Genomic DNA, 22,076 nt, shown 5'->3' with positions numbered 1-22,076 from the left:
ATCTAAACTGTAAATATTTCAATTTTTAACATTCACAATATGAAAAATCTCGAAGAGTTCATATTCACATTGTGAATCTGAATTACTATTACGCACATTGTGAATCTGAGAAGGTTCACAAAAAAAACCATCGATCAGTGTAGATTCACATTGTGAATCTAAACTATAAATATTTCAAATTTTAACATTCACAATGTAAAAAAGCTCCGATCAGTTCAGATTCACACTGTGAATCTGATTTATTATTATACATACTGTGAATCTGAGGAGGTTCACAATGTGAATCTGAACAGGTTTACAATATAAATCTGAACAAGTTCACAATGTGAATCTGAACTGAAATATCGTTTTTTTTAACATGAATATGAATCTGTGTTTAAAAAGTACAAAAAATATGAATTTTGATATATTTATTAATTTTTTTCTATAAAAAATAGACCTTAACTTTTTTTCATTAAAGAAAATGAAGTGGGTCTTTTTCGAAATAAAAAAGTTCGTTTTTTATATATTATCATGGATCTCTATGGAAAGAACACGAAAAATCGTGAACAACGGTATATTCGGTTTTTATTGATAAAAAACATGGCCTAAAAAAATTTTAAACGAAAAAAAATGGTGGGTTTTTTTGTAAAGGGTGGATTTTTTGGTATAATCCGGTATGTGTGCGTCCAATGTAAAAGTGTACATCTATTTCCTTGGTCGTTGATCATTTTGATTTCCAATGCTCACAATTGGTTCCTTGATTCCTTGGTTAATTATGGTCTTCTATTGACCTCACCATATATATATATATATATATATATATATATATATATATATATATATATATATATATATATATATATATATATATATATATATAAGGTTCAAATGAGAACCAAAAAGGTTAAGAACCCTAAGAACCTTTAATTTTAAATGTTTATAAAGGGTTTAGGGTTTAGGGTGTTTATAAAGGGTTTAGGGTACCCTAAACCCTAAACCCTTTATAAACATCTAAAGTTAGAGGTTCTTAGGGTTCTTAACTTTTTTTGGTTCTCATTTGAACCACTCCCTATATATATATATATATATATATATATATATATATATATATATATATATATATATATATATATATATATATATATATAGAGAGAGAGAGAGAGAGGGGGGGGGGGGGGGGGGGGGGTAGAGAGCCTCCCATCACCCCCTAAAACACATCTATATATATATATATATATATATATATATATATATATATATATATATAGAGAGAGAGAGAGAGAGAGAGGGGGGGAGAGCCTCCCATCACCCCCTAAACCACATCTCCTGTATGATGTTCCGGGATACGGTTCCCTTTCCCGCTCCATACCCATCGGTCTAAGCATAATCTCTAATTCATCGGTCTAAGGGTGTAATCGATATGAGCCAAATCGAATAGTATAAGTTTGAAACTCAACTCGATTAAAAACCTCAAGTTCAGTTGAACCTTGATTTTCAAGCTTGAGTTCGTAAATACTCGAGACTTTTAAGTTTAGCTCGACTCTACTCGATTAAAAAATGCAATATCGTTAAACTGCATTAAGAATATCATTATATTGGATGTGATTATCCCATCAACATCAACACATGCATCAAAAATAATTAAATAAACCAACAACTACATAAATATTAAACACCATATGCATCAAATATGTAAAAAGAGCATTGAAAATATGTGTAGTAAATGCCTAAGCATGAACTTAAAAGGATGCTTACTTATGTATTTATCAAGGAAAGATTGACCTCAGGTGCTGTAATTAAGGATATAGCCTAGAAAGCTGACCAAAAAGGTTTTCCCAAATCAATAAATATCTCAGGTATGAATACATAAGTGGGTGTCATATCATGTACTGTAATTAATACAATGATTTGGGACTAGAAAAGAATTAGACTAATAGTAGGTACTTTTAATTTGTAATATATTTTGTAAAATAAACTAAACTGGAACTTAATTTGGGACTACATCAATTAATACATCATGTCACAGGCTAAAATATTTTGTGAGAAGAAGAAGAAAACGTAGACCACACCACTGGATGAGCTTGTCGTTGGGTTAAAAAAGGCATACGTAATTTGGGGGGGCTAATATCGGGGTTTTATGGGAAGACCTCGGTACACCACATGGGCAAGAAGTAATGTCGAACTTGAGTCCGTTCCACTCAGGCTGAATCAATTCAGACAAACTAAAATAATTGTCAGGTACCTATAAAAGAGCGGGTATATATGCAATATTACAAAACTCGTTTAAGCTCGCAAGCTTTACAAACCCGGGTATCTTAATACTCGATGAGTAGCCTAAGAGCTCAGTTCAATTAAAGCCAAGTTGATTTCAAATACTTTTCGAGTTCTCATGGCTTGCTTACACACCAAACTGCTGCAATCCAAGATTTTTGTCAAATGACTTTCACCAACTTTTACAATACCATCATCAATCATCATCATCATCATCATCATCATGCATTTAGATTTTAAAGAGAAGAAAAAAGTGTTGGATGATTTTCTACCGACCAAGACAAGATAATAACATAGTTAAATACTCCCAGGAAATGAGGAGCAACAAACACTTACACAAGCATGTATGTCATAAAGCTTTCCTAACCAACTGTAAATGAAGTCTGGGTGAAAAACAAACAACAAGGCCAGGATCATATGTCCAAATATAAGAGGTGTATGTTTTCCTCACATATAGAGCCCTTCTGGAACACCTTCTTTCTTCTTGAACATAACCTTGTCCTTGGCCTTCTTAAAATCTGGATGTGTCACCTGCAAAATCAAGTAAACCACATACAATTAATCTCCAAATATCTTTTTTCATACAAAGACAAAATATGCTTATATATGTAATGTCTGACCTTCATTCGACGTTCTCTTAGAGCAAGCAATCCAGCCTCAGTGCAAATAGCCTTGATATCAGCCCCCGAGAACTCATCTTTTGTCATCACAAATTCCTCCAAGTTCACATCATCTGATAGTGTCATTCTTGATGTGTGTATCTGAATAACAATCAAAACATTCCTTAACATACACATATACATGCACATCTACACAAGGCTGAAAAGGAGAGAGAGAGAGAGAGAGAGAGAGAGAGAGAGAGAGAGAATGAACCTGGAATATACGCCTCCTTGTTTTGATGTCAGGAAGTGGAAACTCAATCTTCCTATCTATACGTCCAGGTCGAAGCAAAGCAGGATCAAGACTTTCAATTTTATTAGTGGCAAGTATCACTTTCACATCACCTCTTGAATCAAATCCATCCAACTGATTCAACAACTCCAACATAGTCCTCTGAATTTCACGTTCACCTCCAGAATGGGCATCATACCTGCATAAATAAACATTAAATATCTTATTTAGATGCTCTGTATGTTTGTTTCTACATATGGGTACTTAATGCAGACAGACCTCTTTGTTCCAACAGCATCGATTTCATCAATGAAGACGATAGATGGGGAGAGGTCATCAGCAACTCTGAAAAGTTCTCTCACCAACTTAGGACCATCTCCAAGGTACTTCTGAATCAACTCACTTCCAACAACACGTAAGAAAGTTGCTGATGTGGAGTTTGCCACTGCCTGAATAACAAATAACAAATAACAAACAACAATATAAAACAAGATTCCATAATCCATATAATGAAAATATATGTTTTATAAAACTTTTAAGATGCAATACACACCTTTGCAAGCAATGTCTTGCCTGTTCCAGGCTCTCCATAGAGTATGACTCCCTTTGGAGGCTTGATACCGATGTCCTCGTATAATTCAGGGTGAGTCAGAGGGAGCTCCACTGCCTCCTTGATTTCTTGTATCTGGGCATCTAGTCCACCAATGTCAGCATAAGACTCCAAAGGAGCCTTCTCAACTTTCATCACAGACACCATGGGATCCACATCGTCTTGAAGAAGACCAACAACAGAAAGAACCTAAACATGTGAACAGACATAGACGGATAACTATTAGCACATTCCTACAGCTTTAATCAAATGATGAAACCTTAACAATCCATCCATACATATTTGGAAACGCCTAAAATCCAATTGATATAGATATATAACAGGCAACCTTATCTACACAAAACTTGGATTCATTGCAATTAAAGTATAAACTGAAGCTCAAGAACACATATAATAGCAGCTCCTAATTTGAAGTAATACAAGGATTATGCAACCTAAACCAATCCATGAGTTCCCAAATGTAAAAGATCGTAACTTAACTAAACAACTTTGACAAGGTAGCTTTTGAAATAACAGATTGTTTTTGACTCAACATATGAAACCGTGAATTAAATCTGGATAAACAGAGCAACGATTAAACTCGAGTCAACCTGAAACACTAGAGTACGACTTCCAATAGCAGCAAGAAGCATCAAATCGAACGAGTATAAATAAAAACCCTAGGTTACGACTTCCGGGAAAAACATGAGAATTATCAAATCAACCGAGTAAAATAAAAACCCTACTTTACCTTATTGTGCATCAAGATTGCACATCCTGGCTCAAGCTGATCCTTATCGACAAACGACAAAATACCAACGTAATACTCCGGTCCGACTGATGACGATACAATAGCGTGATTCTCGTCAATAAGCTCCTCGAGGTTTCCAACACTCATCGGAGATCCACGAAGATCGTCGACCTTTGACCTATCTTCTTCAGTCTTCTCTTCCTGAGGCTTCAACCTCTCCTGATTAGCCACAAACTCCTCTTCCATCAACAAGTAATCTTTAATTCGCTCAAGCTTTAAGAGCCTTAGCCTACACTTTGAATGTGGCGTCACCGTGGGTAACCTAGCCGCTGCTTCTGGTCCCTTCTGCTTCCGCTGTTTTCGTCCAACACGAGCCGGCGGTGCTGCTGGCTCAAATTTCTTCTCCTTCTTCTCGCCATCGTTCTTTCGATCGCCTGGCATACCTTGCCGGTTCATACCGCCGGGAGTTCCCTGACCCATGATTGATTTGATTTGCTTGTGTGTGGATGAAGAAAATGAGGGATCTGAAAGAGGGTTTTGAAGCTTTTCTTGTTATCTTTCTTTTCAAGAAAGCATAGCATCATATATGGGGGCGTGGGACGTATATGTTGAGTCGGTTTATGATTCGACCCGTATTTTCAATCGGATTGTATATCGTATCTGGGCCAACCCGCTTTTACAACGTCGAAAGAAGCCGAATTTAATGTGCAGGTTTAGGGCCTTAGGTTACAACAACATTCCAACTTATAAGTCCAAAATGCCCAGTAGCTAACTATAACCCCGTTTAGGTACAACGTACAAGATCCAAGTCCACAACATTCCATAGACTCCAAAAAGCCCAATAGTTAACTTGATTTAGTCGGTCATTCCCAAATAAAATTTTATTTTGATTGTTTGATTTCATTTTAAGGTTGATTGCACTAAGGTAGTGGTGAACAACCCGGTTTTTTTCAAATCGAACCGGTTCGGTTCCGATTCTTGAATAGTAAAATTGTTCGGTTCAAACTGGTTCCGTCATAGAAAAACTCGAACCGATCTAAACCGGTTACACCGATTTTAAACCGGTTCGATCGGTTTGACTACCCATTCCAAAGCGGTTCACGGTTATTAAACCGGTTCTAAACCCGTTTCAATGTCTAAAATCTCGAACGGGTGCAAACTGACGGTTCGGTTCTTGAATCGGTTCGGTTCATAGTAGACCGGTTCGTAGTGAACCGGTTTACCGGTTCAGTGACCGGTTCGGATCCTGAATCGGTTTTTTTGTGCAAGCCTACACTAAGGTAGAGACGCATGTATATTGATTTTGAATCAATTTCCGGTTTCTTTAAACGGTTTCTCTAAATTGGTTCGGTTTTTATGGAGTGAAATTATGTTAAAAAATCGAATTTTTCAGTTAAAAACTGTCGTTTCAGTTATAATAAAAACTTATTTTTAGCTATATATTAAAACCTACTCCTAACCGGAAGTTCGATTTTAAACTAACCAGTTCCAAAAAAAAATCTTTTTTCTCATCAATTCTCAAAAAAACAGTTTGAAATGTGCATCTCTACACTAGGGTTGTTAATGATGTAAACAAACCAAATAAATATAAAACAAAGACTTCTTCATGTTTGTTTAAGTTAATCAAACAATGAACGAACACAAACAAATAAAACAAAAAAAAAATCGTGTAAATGTTCATTGTTTAAACTATCATTTTGTTATGTTCGTTTGAATGCTAAACCAGCATATATATATATATATATATATATATATATATATATATATATATATATATATATAATCAAGATCAATAGCAAACTCTATTTTAGGGAGCGAACCAACGAACTATTCCTGAGATTCATTTGATTTGTCGACTACATCTAAAATCTTACAGAAAAGCTATAGCAACCTCCGATTTCTATATAAAGCAACAAGATACACAATGATTACAATCCATATTCAAAGATTTGTCATGAAATTTTGTTAATTTACACCGAATGCCGAACAAATATGAAAAGAACAATGCATCAATCATATGCATAAGATTTTTTTTTAAGTTTACTTGAAATTAATAAGTTTCAATATATGTAATCGAATAATGTTACCATACAAATCCTTCCTGATATCCTCATCACACTTTATGATACAATTATAAGTGTTCTCGTGAATCACATCAGCTTCCATTCCAATCGTGGATGGCTGGAAAATAACCTATGGGCTCCTGAAACACTCATCACCAATAGTAATCACATGCATCAATTTAACAAAATAAAAATGGGTTGACGGGAATTCAATCATGTTATACTGCAAATGGAGTATTCTGTAATCTTTTAGTTGTGCCATATGTTTGTTTCCATCTATAACTTGCCGGTTCTAACCATTGGTTCTAAGCAATTGACGGTTTCTAAAATTAAAAAACTATAAGCTTAATATTCATAAGAATCGTATATAAATTGGTACTGTCATCACAAAAGAAGATGTTAATCAAGTAATTTTTTATTTAGAATGGACATAAGTGGCACCATTCTAGAATTGTTACTACCAAAAGAAATCAATTAAATTATATATATATATATATATATATATATATATATATATATATATATATATATATATATATATATATATATATATATGTTCAGGTTCATTTGAGACCATTCTAATTTTGTGAGACCGTGAGACCAAATCTAAAAATAATTTTAAAATACAAAATAAATAAAAAAATCCAAAAATTCTTTTTTTTTAATATTATTTTCGGAACTTGAATTAACTAAAAAAAATAAAAAAAAAATCCCGTTTTTTTTTTTTTGAAAAATACGTGAAATATTCTAAATAGAATATTACACTGACATATTCTAAAAAATAATTTTAAAATGCAAAATAAATGGAAAAATCTAAAAATTCTTTTTTTAAATATTATTTTCGGAACTTGAATTAACTAAAAAAAATTAAAAAAAAATCCCATTTTTTTTAAAAAATACGTGAAATATTGTAAATAGAATATTACACTGTACATATTCTAAAAATAATTTTAAAATGCAAAATAAATGGAAAAATCAAAAAATTCTTTTTTTAAATATTATTTTCGGAACTTAAATTAACTAAAAAAAATAAAAAAATGCGTCTCACGGTCTCACATTCTTTTTTTCTTGAATCTCATACATTTGAAACCCCCATTCTTTTTCCCTTTCGCCACATTCATTTGAAACTCCCAAGACTTTTCAATTTCTTTATAATAATAATTATAATTTGGTAATTAGGTTAAATAAATATCAAATTTAAAGTGTATTCATATATAAACTAAATTTCAATATTAAAATAATATATTTAATTCTACTTATAAAACTATGTTTTTTAACTTTTAACATATTATAGTTAATTTATTAGTTTTAATATATTGTTGGATGTAAACCATTATCATTTTAAAGATATAATTTTTGAACAATTTGTATAAAATACTTAAAATATTAATTAAAATATAACATTATAGGCTCAACTTAAATATAAATTTTATTTAACTTAAACAACCCAAATATTATTTTATAAATAGTTAAAAGTAATAAATTGTAGTATCTTTCTAATAATGATTGTAAGTTGGTTAATAAGGTTAAATAAATATCAAACCTAAAGTGTAATCATAAATAAACTAAATTTCAATTTTAAAATAATATTTTTACTTCTATTTTTAAAGTTATGTCTTTAAATTTTAACATATTATACTTAATTTATTATATTTAAAATGTTGTTGCATGTAAACCATTATCAGTTTAAAGCTACAATTCTTGAACAGTTTGAACAAAATGCTTAAATTGTTAATTTAAATATAACATTACAGTGTCAACTTAAATATAAATTTCAATTCCACTAAAAAAACCAAATAATATTTTGTAAATAGTTAAAAGTGATAAGTTATAGTGATAAATGCAAAAACTAAATTGTAATATCAGTTTAACTAAAATATTTCCTAAATATATTTATATAATCGTTAAAAATTTTCAAATAAGTAGCTTAAAATAACTTATAATAACAATAGTTAAAAATAACTCTATATAAATGATTATATTGTTACCTTCAAAATCTAAAAACAATGTTTGATGTTTTAAATAATTATAATGATAGAAATTAAAACATTAAGCAAATAAATTTTAAAAAATTAGTTAAAAATAACAACTATAAATAATATTAAACCATATATAATATTTAATTTTATTGATGTGTAATTCGCGAGTAAAAGTCATTCAAACGATTGAGATTATGACGTTATAATAGATTTATATATTATCGTATAATTCAAAATAATCAATATACTATATCAAATTAATATACGAATTATTATATCAAATTTAACAACAACGTTAGTGTTATATTTTAAAAAATATATATTTGTAAAGACTTCAACTATATAGGTGTTTCTGCGCATTAGAATGTCAACTCAAATATAAATTTCAGTTGCATTTAAAAAAACAAAAGAATATTTTGTAAATAGTTAAAAGTGATAAATTGTAGTGATAAAAGAAAAAACTAAATTGTAATCTCAATTTAACTAAAATATTTCTTAAATATATTTTTATAATCATTAAAAGTTTCCAAAGAAGTAGTTTAAATTAACTTACAATAACAATAGTTAAAAACAACTCTATATAAATGATTATATTGTTAGCTTTAAAATAAAAAAACAATGTTTGATGTTTTAAATAATTATAATGATATAAATTAAAACATTAAGCAAATAAATTTTAAAAAATTAATTAACAATAAAAACAACTATAAATAACATCAAATCATATATTATATTTAGTTTTATTCATGTGTAACTCGCAGGTAGAAGTCATTCAAGCACTTGAGATTATGAAGTTATAATATATGTATATATTATCATATAATTCAAAATAATCAATATATTATATCAATTTAGTATATATACAAATTATTATATCAAATTTAACAACGACGTTATTGTTATATTTAAAAAATCATATATTTGTACAGACTTCAACTATACAGGTGTTTCTGCGCAACGCGCGGGCATTCGCCTAGTATATATATATATATATATATATATATATATATATATATATATATATATATATATATACTTGCTCAAAGTTAGGAACAATGTACTTGCTCTGTTTTGGTCGTTTATTGCCCTACTTTTTTAAGAATTGCAATTTGTCCCTATAATATGTTCAGTTGGTCAATGGCTGTTAATTAAAGATCAAGTTTGCTTTTTCATATTAAAAGTGGGAGGAGTGGATTAGTGTCAAGAACACTTGTTATTTCCCCTCTTCCACTTCCCCGGCTTTCAATCAGATGTCTACACCTTTTCCACCGTTTAAGACTTCCTCGCTTTTGAATCTTCTTTCAATCGGTTTCTATCTGGTGGTAGACCATTTCACCGTCTCTCTCACAATCGTCCCAACTTATCAGCTTATGCTTCTGGATCGATGCCTCCCATTACCTTCTAATCGACCGATGAGGTCGACACATACTACTTATGCGATGGTGGTTTAGGTAGAGGACGGTGGTAGTCGGATTTTACTCCAGTCAAGCAAGAACCACCAATTTTGTACCGGACTCGATCTTGAAGGTAAACTTGAAACCCTAGAATTGATAATTTCTATTGAGATCCTGAAATTTATGATATTCGTGATATATAATGAAATTGTTTTCCAGATGATTGATAATTGCCACTTTGAAGGAGGTTACAAAGCACAACAACCCCAGGCACCGACAACCAATCTCGGTTATAAACGACAAGGAGATTTTGAGGCGGAGCAAGATTTCTAATGCTAACAAAGGGAAGCAACCTTGGAATAAAGGCTAGAAGCACAGTTCATGCGCTATATAGCTTAATTTCACGGGTTATATATTCAATCCTATGCTTCTTACTCTATACCACGTTTGTAACATCCATATATTTGCAGAAACCTGTGAGAAGAATTTTTTTTAAAACCACAAAAATGACAATAGTTGATGGACAATTTGTCGTTATGTGACTTATGGCTATATCATATGAGTCCTGTCTGCATATGGTATAATTTCATGTCACAATCTTCTGTTATTGCTACGATAATTATCAAGATTTCATTTTGCAAATCTGATAAGTTGTGAAAACAGGATCTCATGCTTGAAAAAATTTGTTGGGTGAGTTCTAATTTTCATTAATGGTATTTTTTTTATCATAAAACATATACTAGATAAAAGGTGAAACCTGTTTATTAAAAATTAGTGACATTAAAGCATTTAAAATCAGTGATTCTTCGCTTTTTAGCCCCAAATAATCATTTTCTTTAAACCATTCACAATTATGATTTTTTAGGTTAATGTTGGATAACAAAAATTTATAGTTCAAGGTCTTTTTTCATGTTGTGATATGTGTGTGATAGAAAATTAGTCCATGATCATGAAACGTTAAATACATTCTTAAAATTCATATATACTTAATTACTTATATCCTATAATATGTTAAATATAATTGTTTTGCTCTCAAACTGCAAACCAATCTTCTAAATGATTTTCTAATCTTTGTTGATAGTGAATATGCAACAATCCAAGCAAATCGGTTTCTGACTCTTATGAATTTGGGTGGTCAAGCCGTTCCAGCTACTTTGGTAGCTGTTTATGTTGTTTTCAGGCCAGATGTACCCTTTTTAGGGGCTATCATTTGCTTTTCCAATTCTCTCTTAGTATACAGACTATTACCATAATGAGGAAGATAGATAACTTTTCTTCATTTCTATACATTATTTAATTCCAAAATATTTTATTATAAGTTTCAATCTTTTTAACATAATATCTGAACTACCCTTGGGGTTTCCTGATGGTGCCACTCCAGTAACTTATTTTCTAAATATATACGATAAGTCAAGATATAGTAAAGTTGGTATAGGATCATTGATGAATTCTCTTTAGCCCCCCTCACTTACTAATGGTAGCCTCTACAAGGAAGACCTGCATGGTAACGTATGGGCATTTTAGTCATTTGTCTTATAGTAAAAATCTAAATCATGGTTAACTTCCTTTTGTTTTATTCAGCTAGGTGAAGAATTATGGTTTATAATGAGTGGACAAAACTTGGTGCTTCCCTACGTGACGTTGTAAATAATTAGTTCAACAGATGGAATTCATCAAAAACAACTTTTTATTGAGTTTTTTTTAGTAGTTTATAAATATGGTCCCTAAGTTTGTTAGAGATTGTAGGTGAGTTACTATTTAAACACAAGTCTCTACAAGTAATCGATTACGATCCGCTTTTGTTTATGGTTAATAAAATATTTCTTTTCAGTTAAAAGTTAATTACTCATTATATATTTGTTTGTTTTTTTCTATTGTGAATCTTTTCCACTCATTCTAACTAACTTCTTTACGGTACGTTGTTTCATCCCAAAAAAAGTTCCGATTCTAAATTCATCATTTTTTCCAATTATTTTGTTTACCTGAAAAGGTCTTAATATCTGAATTTTGACATCTAGGTAAAGCTCCTACCAGTGGGTGTTTTGGTCGGAGGGTTGGTTACTGAAGGGGGTCGATGGTGAATGACATTGCAGATTAATTAGCTTCAAAACAAATGGTCCATGTGGATCCAGGTGGGTCTACTGGATCTGGTAGATAAAGATGGAAAAGAGACCGGACTTTAAAGACACACAGGTACATCTTCCTATTTCTTTCCTTCTTGATATGTGTGACATCCCCAATTTCACGGCCAGAAAAGACCGATTTGTTTATGCTTTGTTTTTAAAATCGGAGTAATCGTTTAAAGAAAGCTGTTGCGGAATTTGTTCCCAAAAACAAAAATATGATAACCATTTATCTAAACATTTCTCAAAAAGAATGTATTTTCATTAAATAATAAAACCTTGGGATGTCATGTTCGATACAGACCAAAAGCATAAACAATATAAAATAGATCTTACAATAGTTATTTATAACTACTGATATATAATCCAAAATCTCTCGTCAAGTCCGCCAACTTATACCCTTGTGCCATTACCTGTAATGAAAAGAAAGCTGAGTGGGTCAGGATTGGGAGCCTGGTGAGCATATAGGGTTTTCAACCCACAATAATATAATTATTATATTTAATCAGCAGACAATCAACCCAATTACCCATCCCCATTATCTTCTTAAGGTTTTACCCTAAGAACCAACTATCCTTCATTCATTTATTCATAAGGAATTGGCATGAATTCCATTATTGCCAAAGTTTATTTATCAAGTACTAAATCCATAGTTATCAGGTGCTAACTCCATAGTCACCAAGGTTCACTTAACAAGCGCTAACTCCATAGTCGTCAAGGCTTACTCAACAAGCGCTAACTCCATAGTCGCCAAGGTTTACCCAACAAGCGCTAATTCCATAGTCGCCAAGGTTTACTCAACAAGCGCTAACTCCATAGTCGCCAAGGTTCATCATATAGGCACGAAGTCACATCGTCACCAAGGTTTATACAATAGGCGCTAACTCCATAGTCACCAACTATCCCATCTACCCAAGTTCTACTCAACATTTTCGTAGATATAAATACTTACACAGTTAAAATCATTTAACACTTGTATAAAACATCAACTCCACGCCCATCTCAAATAGACAAATAATGCATAAATACATAGCACGTATTTCATAGCAAATACTTCATATTTATGTGTTAGAAGAAAGTAACTACACTCTCACACATATAAACAACAATATACTTAATACACTCAAACCATACTTGTATTATTATCGTGTTTATGAAAGGTAGTATACACTCACTTGATCAGAAGATGATCGGACAGCACTACGACTTGCAGAAGTAGTATTCTTCGGTAGATCTGGAAGATCTCCACAAAAATCAAACTTCTCGCGGGCATAGCTTCGGCCCGGGAACCTCACTTCTCGGGATCTTCGGGATCTCGGGACTTGCTTCGGGGCTCGAGAATATTACCGGGGCTTCGGGATAATTCTTGCACGAAAAACGATGCAAAAACGCGAGAGAAAGAAGAGAAATGAGCAATTGAATTGGCTGCACTCGACTCCCTTTTATAGGGTCTGGATTTGCGATTTACGCGGGGCGTAATCTTAGGTTACGCGGGGCGTAACCTGGATAAGCCTGGTGACTCCCCCCTTGGATAATACCGAAAATTTATATTTAAATTTAATTTCGAAAATATTTAATAAATTTCAAAAATTCATATCTTCCTCATACGAACTCCGTTTTCGACGTTCCTTATATCCACGCATAGGTGAGACTACGATCTACAACTTTCGTTTAGACTCCGTTGGCTAATTTTGAATTTATTTTTATTATTTATTTTTAGTAGGCCGGGACAGCAAAACTCCGTTATAAAATCATAACTTCTTCATCCGACGTCCGTTTTCGCCTATCTTTTTATCGTTTTACTACAATTAATGAGATCTTCAATTCTCATTTAGATTGTTTCGGCTAAAAACCGCTCGGTCTCAAATCGAGTATTCGGGCTGCATACCGCTAAGTCGAAACTTCGAAAAATCATAACTTCCTCATACGAAGTCAGATTTGGGCGTTCTTTTTATGCACGCTCATGGTTTAACGTATTCTACGAATTTCATTTAGATTTCTAAGGCTAAATATTGCTCTAACGTAAATTCACTTTTTACGTCGCGCTGTGTCGTGTCGGTTCTGTCGCGAAACTTCGACAGGTCATAACTTCTTCGTTATAACTCGGATTTCGGCGTTCTTTATATGCACGAAAACCTTGTAACATATACTATAACTTAGTTAAGATTGTTCATTCTAAATAATCTTTCATCAAAAATTCATTTTTGACGCTTATCGTCTCTAAATTGACTAGCCCTGATCTACGGGCGTTACAATTATCTCCCTCTTAGGATGATTACGTCCCAGAATCATCAACGAAATAGGATTTGCATAATGATTCCACACGTTATTTATTCATCCTAGGTAATAACCGTAACTTCTATGTTTCCTCGAAAGAGTATTTAACTCTCTGGCTTTCTTGACCGCAAAAGATGCCAAATCTTGCATCTGCTTATCGTACTATGTTGTACTTTCAATTGTAACCTTCAAGTTACCAAATAAGTCCTCATTGTGGACTCCTTCTTCTTCTCAGGATAAATACTTTCCTTTATTTATTGTAACAAACCGATGGGTCGTGCTCTACTGACCTCTCATCGAATGATGCAATGCTTAGACTCAGGTCTCTTAGAGTTAAATTCCAAAATGGAATATACCTTCCTTCATATTCTAATGTGATATAATCACATTTCAGCATGTAGCATTTCTACCTACAAACTTCTTTTAACAACGAGCACGACACTATCAATCGCATTAACTTCAACCTTCTGACTTAAGTCAGATGTTACATCTAACTTGGTCCTCTAGACCACATAACATACCCCTCGTAGTCGAACTCAAATCTAAATATGACCACTAGGTTCGGAACAAGAAACATCTTACTAGTCACTACCGAAACAAAGGTAATGACACACTTGAACAAAACGGAATCAATTACTAGCTTCCTGATAACCTTGTGACTTTCCCTGATCCAAGTGTGAGTCTTGTGCTTCCGGTAGTATATGCATCTACTACCTTTCACACCTACTCATACTCGTCCCAAGTATTGTCCCGTAGTCGACCAAGTTACCATACAAGAAAATCACAAAACAATTTAACACATACGAATGTGTCCAAGTAATCATAAACAATTTCCCTAGACTCTACTAGGACTTCTTCATTGCTCAATCTTCAATCATAAACTCTACTTCAACTCGATTGGTGATGAAAATATCAGACGATGAGACAACTTCAAGAACTTCACCAATCGTTCCATCATCCTGCCAATCGAAGGTGTACTTTAGACGTACCGTACTCCTCTAAACGTACTTTTCTTTCATAAGACACACTCTAAAGGCAAGATACCACTCTTACGATATCTTCCGATAGGTGTCATTCACTATCATAAGCCTTCTTTATTTCCTCAATTTACTCAATTCTATACAAGTCTTCACCATGACCTTTTGTACATCCAAGCAGACATTCGGTGTACCAAGTGAGAATTTTAAGATAAGAAAGCTTTAATTATGATAAACGTATAAATCTCCTTATCACCCCGAAACGTTTACATGCTAGTTCTAATATCGTAGCCATACGCTTATAATCCTAAACACATAAGGTTTCCAGATCCGGTCGACAACAGACCATAGATCCAAACAAAAATTTCATATATGGCAAACATATAGCATTTAGCACATAAAAGCATTTTAGGCATCTTTCCTAAAATATACTAGTGCTCGTGCCTAAAACATGGTAGACACTCATCTCACAATCATCGCTTAGCATTCTAAGTTTAAGTCTAGAAATCCTACAAATTCCTAGTTCGCTTAAACTAATGCTCTGATACCAACTGTGACATCCCCAATTTCACGGCCAGAAAAGACCGATTTGTTTATGCTTTGTTTTTAAAATCGGAGTAATCGTTTAAAGAAAACTGTTGCGGAATTTGTTCCCAAAAACAAAAATATGATAACCATTTATCCAAACATTTCTCAAAAAGAATGTATTTTCATTAAATAATAAAACCTTGGGATGTCATGTTCGATACAGACCAAAAGCATAAACAATATAAAATAGACCTTACAATAGTTATTTATAACTACTGATCTATAATCCAAAATCTCTCGTCAAGTCCGCCAACTTATACCCTTGTGCCATTACCTGTAATGAAAAGAAAGCTGAGTGGGTCAGGATTGGGAGCCTGGTGAGCATATAGGGTTTTCAACCCACAATAATATAATTATTATATTTAATCAGCAGACAATCAACCCAATTACCCATCCCCATTATCTTCTTAAGGTTTTACCCTAAGAACCAACTATCCTTCATTCATTTATTCATAAGGAATTGGCATGAATTCCATTATTGCCAAAGTTTATTTATCAAGTACTAAATCCATAGTTATCAGGTGCTAACTCCATAGTCACCAAGGTTCACTTAACAAGCGCTAACTCCATAGTCGTCAAGGCTTACTCAACAAGCGCTAACTCCATAGTCGCCAAGGTTTACCCAACAAGCGCTAACTCCATAGTCGCCAAGGTTTACTCAACAAGCGCTAACTCCATAGTCGCCAAGGTTCATCATATAGGCACGAAGTCACATCGTCGCCAAGGTTTATACAATAGGCGCTAACTCCATAGTCACCAACTATCCCATCTACCCAAGTTCTACTCAACATTTTCGTAGATATAAATAATTACACAGTTAAAATCATTTAACACTTGTATAAAACATCAACTCCACGCCCATCTCAAATAGACAAATAATGCATAAACACATAGCACGTATTTCATAGCAAATACTTCATATTTATGTGTTAGAAGAAAGTAACTACACTCTCACACATATAAACAACAATATACTTAATACACTCAAACCATACTTGTATTATTATCGTGTTTATGAAAGGTAGTATACACTCACTTGATCAGAAGATGATCGGACAGCACTACGACTTGCAGAAGTAGTATTCTTCGGTAGATCTGGAAGATCTCCACAAAAATCGAACTTCTCGCGGGCAGAGCTTCGGCTCGGGAACCGCACTTCTCGGTATCTTCGGGATCTCGGGACTTGCTTCGGGGCTCGAGAATATTACCGGGGCTTCGGGATAATTCTTCCACGAAAAACGATGCAAAAACGCGAGAGAAAGAAGAGAAATGAGCAATTGAATTGGCTGCACTCGACTCCCTTTTATAGGGTCTGGATTTGCGATTTACGCGGGGCGTAATCTTAGGTTACGCGGGGCGTAACCTGGATAAGCCCGGTGACTCCCCCCTTGGATAATATCGAAAATTTATATTTAAATTTAATTTTGAAAATATTTAATAAACTTCAAAAATTCATATCTTCCTCATACGAACTCCGTTTTCGACGTTCTTTATATCCACGCGTAGGTGAGACTACGATCTACAACTTTTGTTTAGACTCCGTTGGCTAATTTTGAATTTATTTTTATTATTTATTTTTAGTAGGCCGGGACAGGAAAACTCCGTTATAAATTCATAACTTCTTCATCTGACGTCCGTTTTCGCCTATCTTTTTATCGTTTTACTACAATTAATGAGATATTCAATTCTCATTTAGATTGTTTTGGCTAAAAATCGCTCGGTCTCAAATCGAGTATTCGAGCTGCATACCGCTAAGTCGAAACTTCGAAAAATCATAACTTCCTCATACGAAGTCAGATTTGGGTGTTCTTTTTATGCACGCTCATGGTTTAACGTATTCTACGACTTTCATTTAGATTTCTAAGGCTAAATATTGCTCTAACGTAAATTCACTTTTTACGTCGCGCTGTGTCGTGCCGATTCTGTCGCGAAACTTCAACAGGTCATAACTTCTTCGTTATAACTCGGATTTCGGCGTTCTTTATATGCACGAAAACCTTGTAACATATAATATAACTTAGTTAAGATTATTCATTCTAAATAATATTTCATCAAAAATTCATTTTTGACGCCTATTGTCTCTAAATTGACTAGTCATGATCTACGGGCGTTACAATATGTTAACAGTAAGGGTGGATATAAGAAAAGGAGGGTGTCACTTTTCATCTTTATCATTTTAAAACTCCATTTTTAGCGTTAGTACTTCGTTTGTTGTAATTATATATATGCAGAGTCAATTGTATACTTACAAAAGTCATGGTATCTATTACCATTTGCCTCATTATTGCTTTATGTGGCAAACAAAAAATGACAATTATCTTTATTTCCGACACTATAACCTTCCTATCTAAGTTCTTCCTCACTTTTGTGTTTGAATTTAGGCATTGTTGATATTGACTCAAAATTTCCACCAAGCTAAGGGTTCTTATACTTTCCCCACTTTCACCTCCAAATGGTATTTGACGGAAGCCTGAATTCCCAAATGGTGGTATTGTCTCCCCTGTAAAAAAAAAAATTCTAAGCATATGCTAAAAAAGAGTATTTCTCAAAAAAAAAATTAGGCAGACTTACTAAAAAACAGAAAGATAATTGGATAATGTATACTTCAACAGGCTAAAAAGAAGTCGTGCCTATCACACCATTAGATGACGTGATTAGTCAAGTGTTGGAAGGAAAGCAGAATCATAAAAGGGCTAAATTATCCTTTCCAGCACTAATGAATCTCGTGAACATGCTAACGACAGTAATAATTACAATCTTTTGGTTTGATTTTGTTTTTTTTTTGTACCTAAACAGTATTGTATTTTCAAGATTTTGTGATTTTAATAGGTATTGGTAGAACCCGTGAGTGGAGGATCATCAACACCATCTACGGTAGATGCTATCAAGAACTGGCACAAATCTAACCCAAAAAACTCATCAAAAACATGGAATAATCTTTCAGCTACAGATTCTGCTTTTGAATGTCTTAATTTCTTAAGCAAATGGTTGTACTACAGTCTGATTCATACAAAAATGTTGTTGACAGTTGTAGCATGCATAAATCGGAGAAGGCCATTGTCATCCTTTTCGTCCGTATTATATAAAACTATAGATTAAATGCAATAAATGGAAACGTAGTTTTATTTATTTGATTATCATAGCATTGTACTTTTGATTCTTTCTAATACAACATTGTACTTCATTAAACACCTTTGACCCATGCGGAGCATGGATTCACCCTCTAGTTTTTATTAAAAATAGTACGAATATATAATCCAATAGCCATTAACTATATAGCAGTGTTTCACAATGTCTTAGAAGATGAGCTTTCGATCGGACAAATTTCACCCTCTTAGTGTTTCACAACGTCTTAGAAGATGAGCTTTCGATCGGACAAATTTCACCCTCTTAATGTTGTTGATCTTTGAGGCGGGAAAGCTCTACACAGTTTGAGTGTGAGTGTATGCATTGGAGGACTTCATCCGCCAATGTTTCAATATGGTTCATTAGCCCTTACCCTAGACTAGAGTTTTAAAAAAACATATAATATAAAAGTTTACATTGATGCTCTAAATACCAAATTTAACTAACTTTTTCACTAATATGAATGATACTTCTTTACCAATAAAGAGAAAGGAGATCATATCAGACTATATAAAAGAAAGGACAGCTAACACACTTAACTACAATGACCACAATGTAACATTCCGTTTAAAATTAAGTAATTAAATAATAAACCCAGAACCCTAAGATATAAATTTATATTTTATAGTAGCCCTAAAAATCCATAATATTTAGCGAGGTGTTGGTTTCGGGGAGCCAAATGACATGATTTGGATTTTCGGGGGTTAAAGTGTATTTTCAGGATTTATTTTGTAAAGATTTTCAGAAGTCAAGGGGTGCTTGGTAATTATTGGACTTAAATTGAAAGGATTTTGGAATGTTGAGGGCTAAATGGTCACTTATTGGGGCTTGAATTGTAATGTATTATTAAAGATGGGGGTTATTGGTAAATAATGGATTTAAGTTGAAAAGAATTTGGAGGGAGGGGCTCGAAATGTAATTATGAATTAAGTTTTAAAGTTCACGGGATAAACCTGTCACCCTCATTTAGCCTCCATATATATAACATAGTGTAAACCCTAACCCTAGTAGTATACATTAGCCGCTAACCTTATGTCCCCCACCACCGGCCGCCGCCGCCTCCTTGCCTGTTGAAGCCGGAGAACCACCAAGATTCCACCGTCGTAGCTCATACCACTGATGAAGACAAGAAAGGTTGTGGTTTTTGCTGTTGTTGTTGTGGGTCGCGTAACCTCCCTTTCTCCAACCAGCCACCGGTGTCGCCGACTATTAGTCGTGGTCGTCAGTACTGCTGTCAATGAAGGCGAAGGACACCATTTATGTGTGCAGTCAAAATATAACGGCAGTGAACGACTTTGTCCCTTCCGATACGGTGCAAGTGCTTCCCTTCTCACCCCTATTCGTGTTGTCGTCGCTCATTCGTACGCTTCGCCCTCGTCTGCCGCCACTCTAGTAGTTGTTCCACCCATTGTCGTAGTCGTACGCCACCAGATGGGTGGTTGTGTTCATATTTTCGAGCTAAGGTGGGTGTGTGTGTGTACTTTTGCTACTAGTATACATGTCGTACGCATGTTTGCTTCACTGGACTTCACGAGAAAAGCCACCACCACTACCGTGAGGTGGTGGCTATCACCTCCGACCACCGCCTGTCGCGCCACAAGGATGGTTGAGCGTGTGTGAGTGCGTGTTATATCGTGTGTTTGTTTCTCTTAGATAATGTGTTGTAAAATGTATTACTTTGGTCGGATTAATCAAGGAAAAACCCACCACCACCACCGTGAGGTGGTGGCTGCCGCCACCAGCCGCTGTGATGGGTGGCAGTGTGTATTTGTGTGTGATTGGATGAATAGACATGATTTGGACAAGAATTATAACCACCACTATGAGGTGGTGGCTGCCGTCGTTGACCATGACAACCCGAGGTGGTAGTGGGTGGTGCCCGACTTATTTAACCCTAACGGGCCTAAAAACCTAACCATTTGACTAATTGGCACGCGGTTGGGTTGGAAACCCTAATTAGGGTTTAAAAAACCCTAATTTTAGAAATGTGAATTTTGGATTTGTCGGGACCCACGTTTGGACCATTGGATTTGGAATTTTGAATTACACCCGACTACATTGTATGTTTGGTCTAGTGGAGTGATGGACTTAATGGATTAAGTCCTTAATGGGTTAAGTAGGAACACTTGACCCTAATCGTCATTTTATGTGAAAACCCCTAATTAGGTTTGGGTTCTTGTTGGGCCATTTCTTGGACTGAGTTGTTGTGGGCCTTCGTGGGCCAATGGGGAACATGTTTATGGACTAAGGAAATTATTGGGCTTTAGGATAAGGCTCATTGGGAAGGCTTGGGCCCGATTTGGAAAATTAGGCCATAATTGGGCCTTGATGATTATGAGATATTAGATCATTGGAATATATATATTGTTTGGACTAGAATAAATGGTTGGGCCTTAAGGTAAGACCATGTAGAGGTTTGAGCCCAATTTAGACAATTGGGCCATATGTTGGGCCTTGGTTCATTGATTGGGTTTTAGGCCTTCAGGGTGTGTGTTTGGACCTTGGGGTTGGATCAAGCTAGCTTGGGGGTAAAGTAGTCTTTTTACCCCAAGCATGGACTTATGGTTATGTATTGGAACCCAATTATTAATTGGGTGTTGTTTTGATGTTGACAGTTCAGGAATCTGTCATCCAGCAACTAGAGTTTTACCCGCGGGACTTCAGCAGTGTGAGGTGAGTCTCCTCACCATAACAATGGGTCGAAGGCACCAAGGCCGATCCATTTTGTGATATGTGGTACACTAGCTGATGTAGTGATATGTGGTATACTAGTTGGTTATATGTTATGTGGTATGATAGTTGTTTATGCGATATTGCATGAAAAACCATGGGGGAGCCCATGGCACTTAGATGTAAGACCATGTGGGGGAGACCATAGCTTTCCAGATAAAGACCGTGGAAGGATTCCCTAGCACTTAGATGTAAGACCATGTAGGGGATCCCATGGCTTTCCTGGTAAAGACCATGGGGGAGCCCATGGCGCTTAGTTGTCAGACCATGTGGGGGAGCCCATGGCTTTCCAGGTAAAGACCATAGGGAGAGCCCATGGCACTTAGGTGTAAGAC

At 34.4% G+C, this 22,076-nt stretch overlaps 1 protein-coding gene across 1 annotated transcript; it reads right to left on the bottom strand.

The window, feature by feature from the left end:
- Nucleotides 1-2,487: 2,487 nt before the first annotated feature.
- On the bottom strand, nucleotides 2,488-5,060 carry LOC145055505 (26S proteasome regulatory subunit 4 homolog A). Its single transcript, XM_079003856.1, has 6 exons — nucleotides 4,485-5,060; nucleotides 3,698-3,943; nucleotides 3,424-3,593; nucleotides 3,127-3,343; nucleotides 2,874-3,014; nucleotides 2,488-2,784 (listed from the first exon to the last, which is right to left on the bottom strand). The coding sequence occupies exons 1-6, from the start codon at nucleotides 4,962-4,964 to the stop codon at nucleotides 2,701-2,703; spliced, it is 1,338 nt and encodes a 445-aa protein (XP_078859982.1). The 5' UTR covers nucleotides 4,965-5,060; the 3' UTR covers nucleotides 2,488-2,700.
- Between the last annotated feature and the right edge of the window lie 17,016 nt (nucleotides 5,061-22,076).

The sequence above is a fragment of the Lactuca serriola genome, chromosome 5, assembly GCF_051521515.1.
Source record: "Lactuca serriola cultivar US96UC23 chromosome 5, Lser_US96UC23_V15, whole genome shotgun sequence".
Classification (NCBI taxonomy): domain Eukaryota; kingdom Viridiplantae; phylum Streptophyta; class Magnoliopsida; order Asterales; family Asteraceae; genus Lactuca; species Lactuca serriola.
The sequence above is the reverse complement of the archived record's forward strand: the minus strand, read 5'-3'. Positions and strand labels throughout refer to the sequence as shown.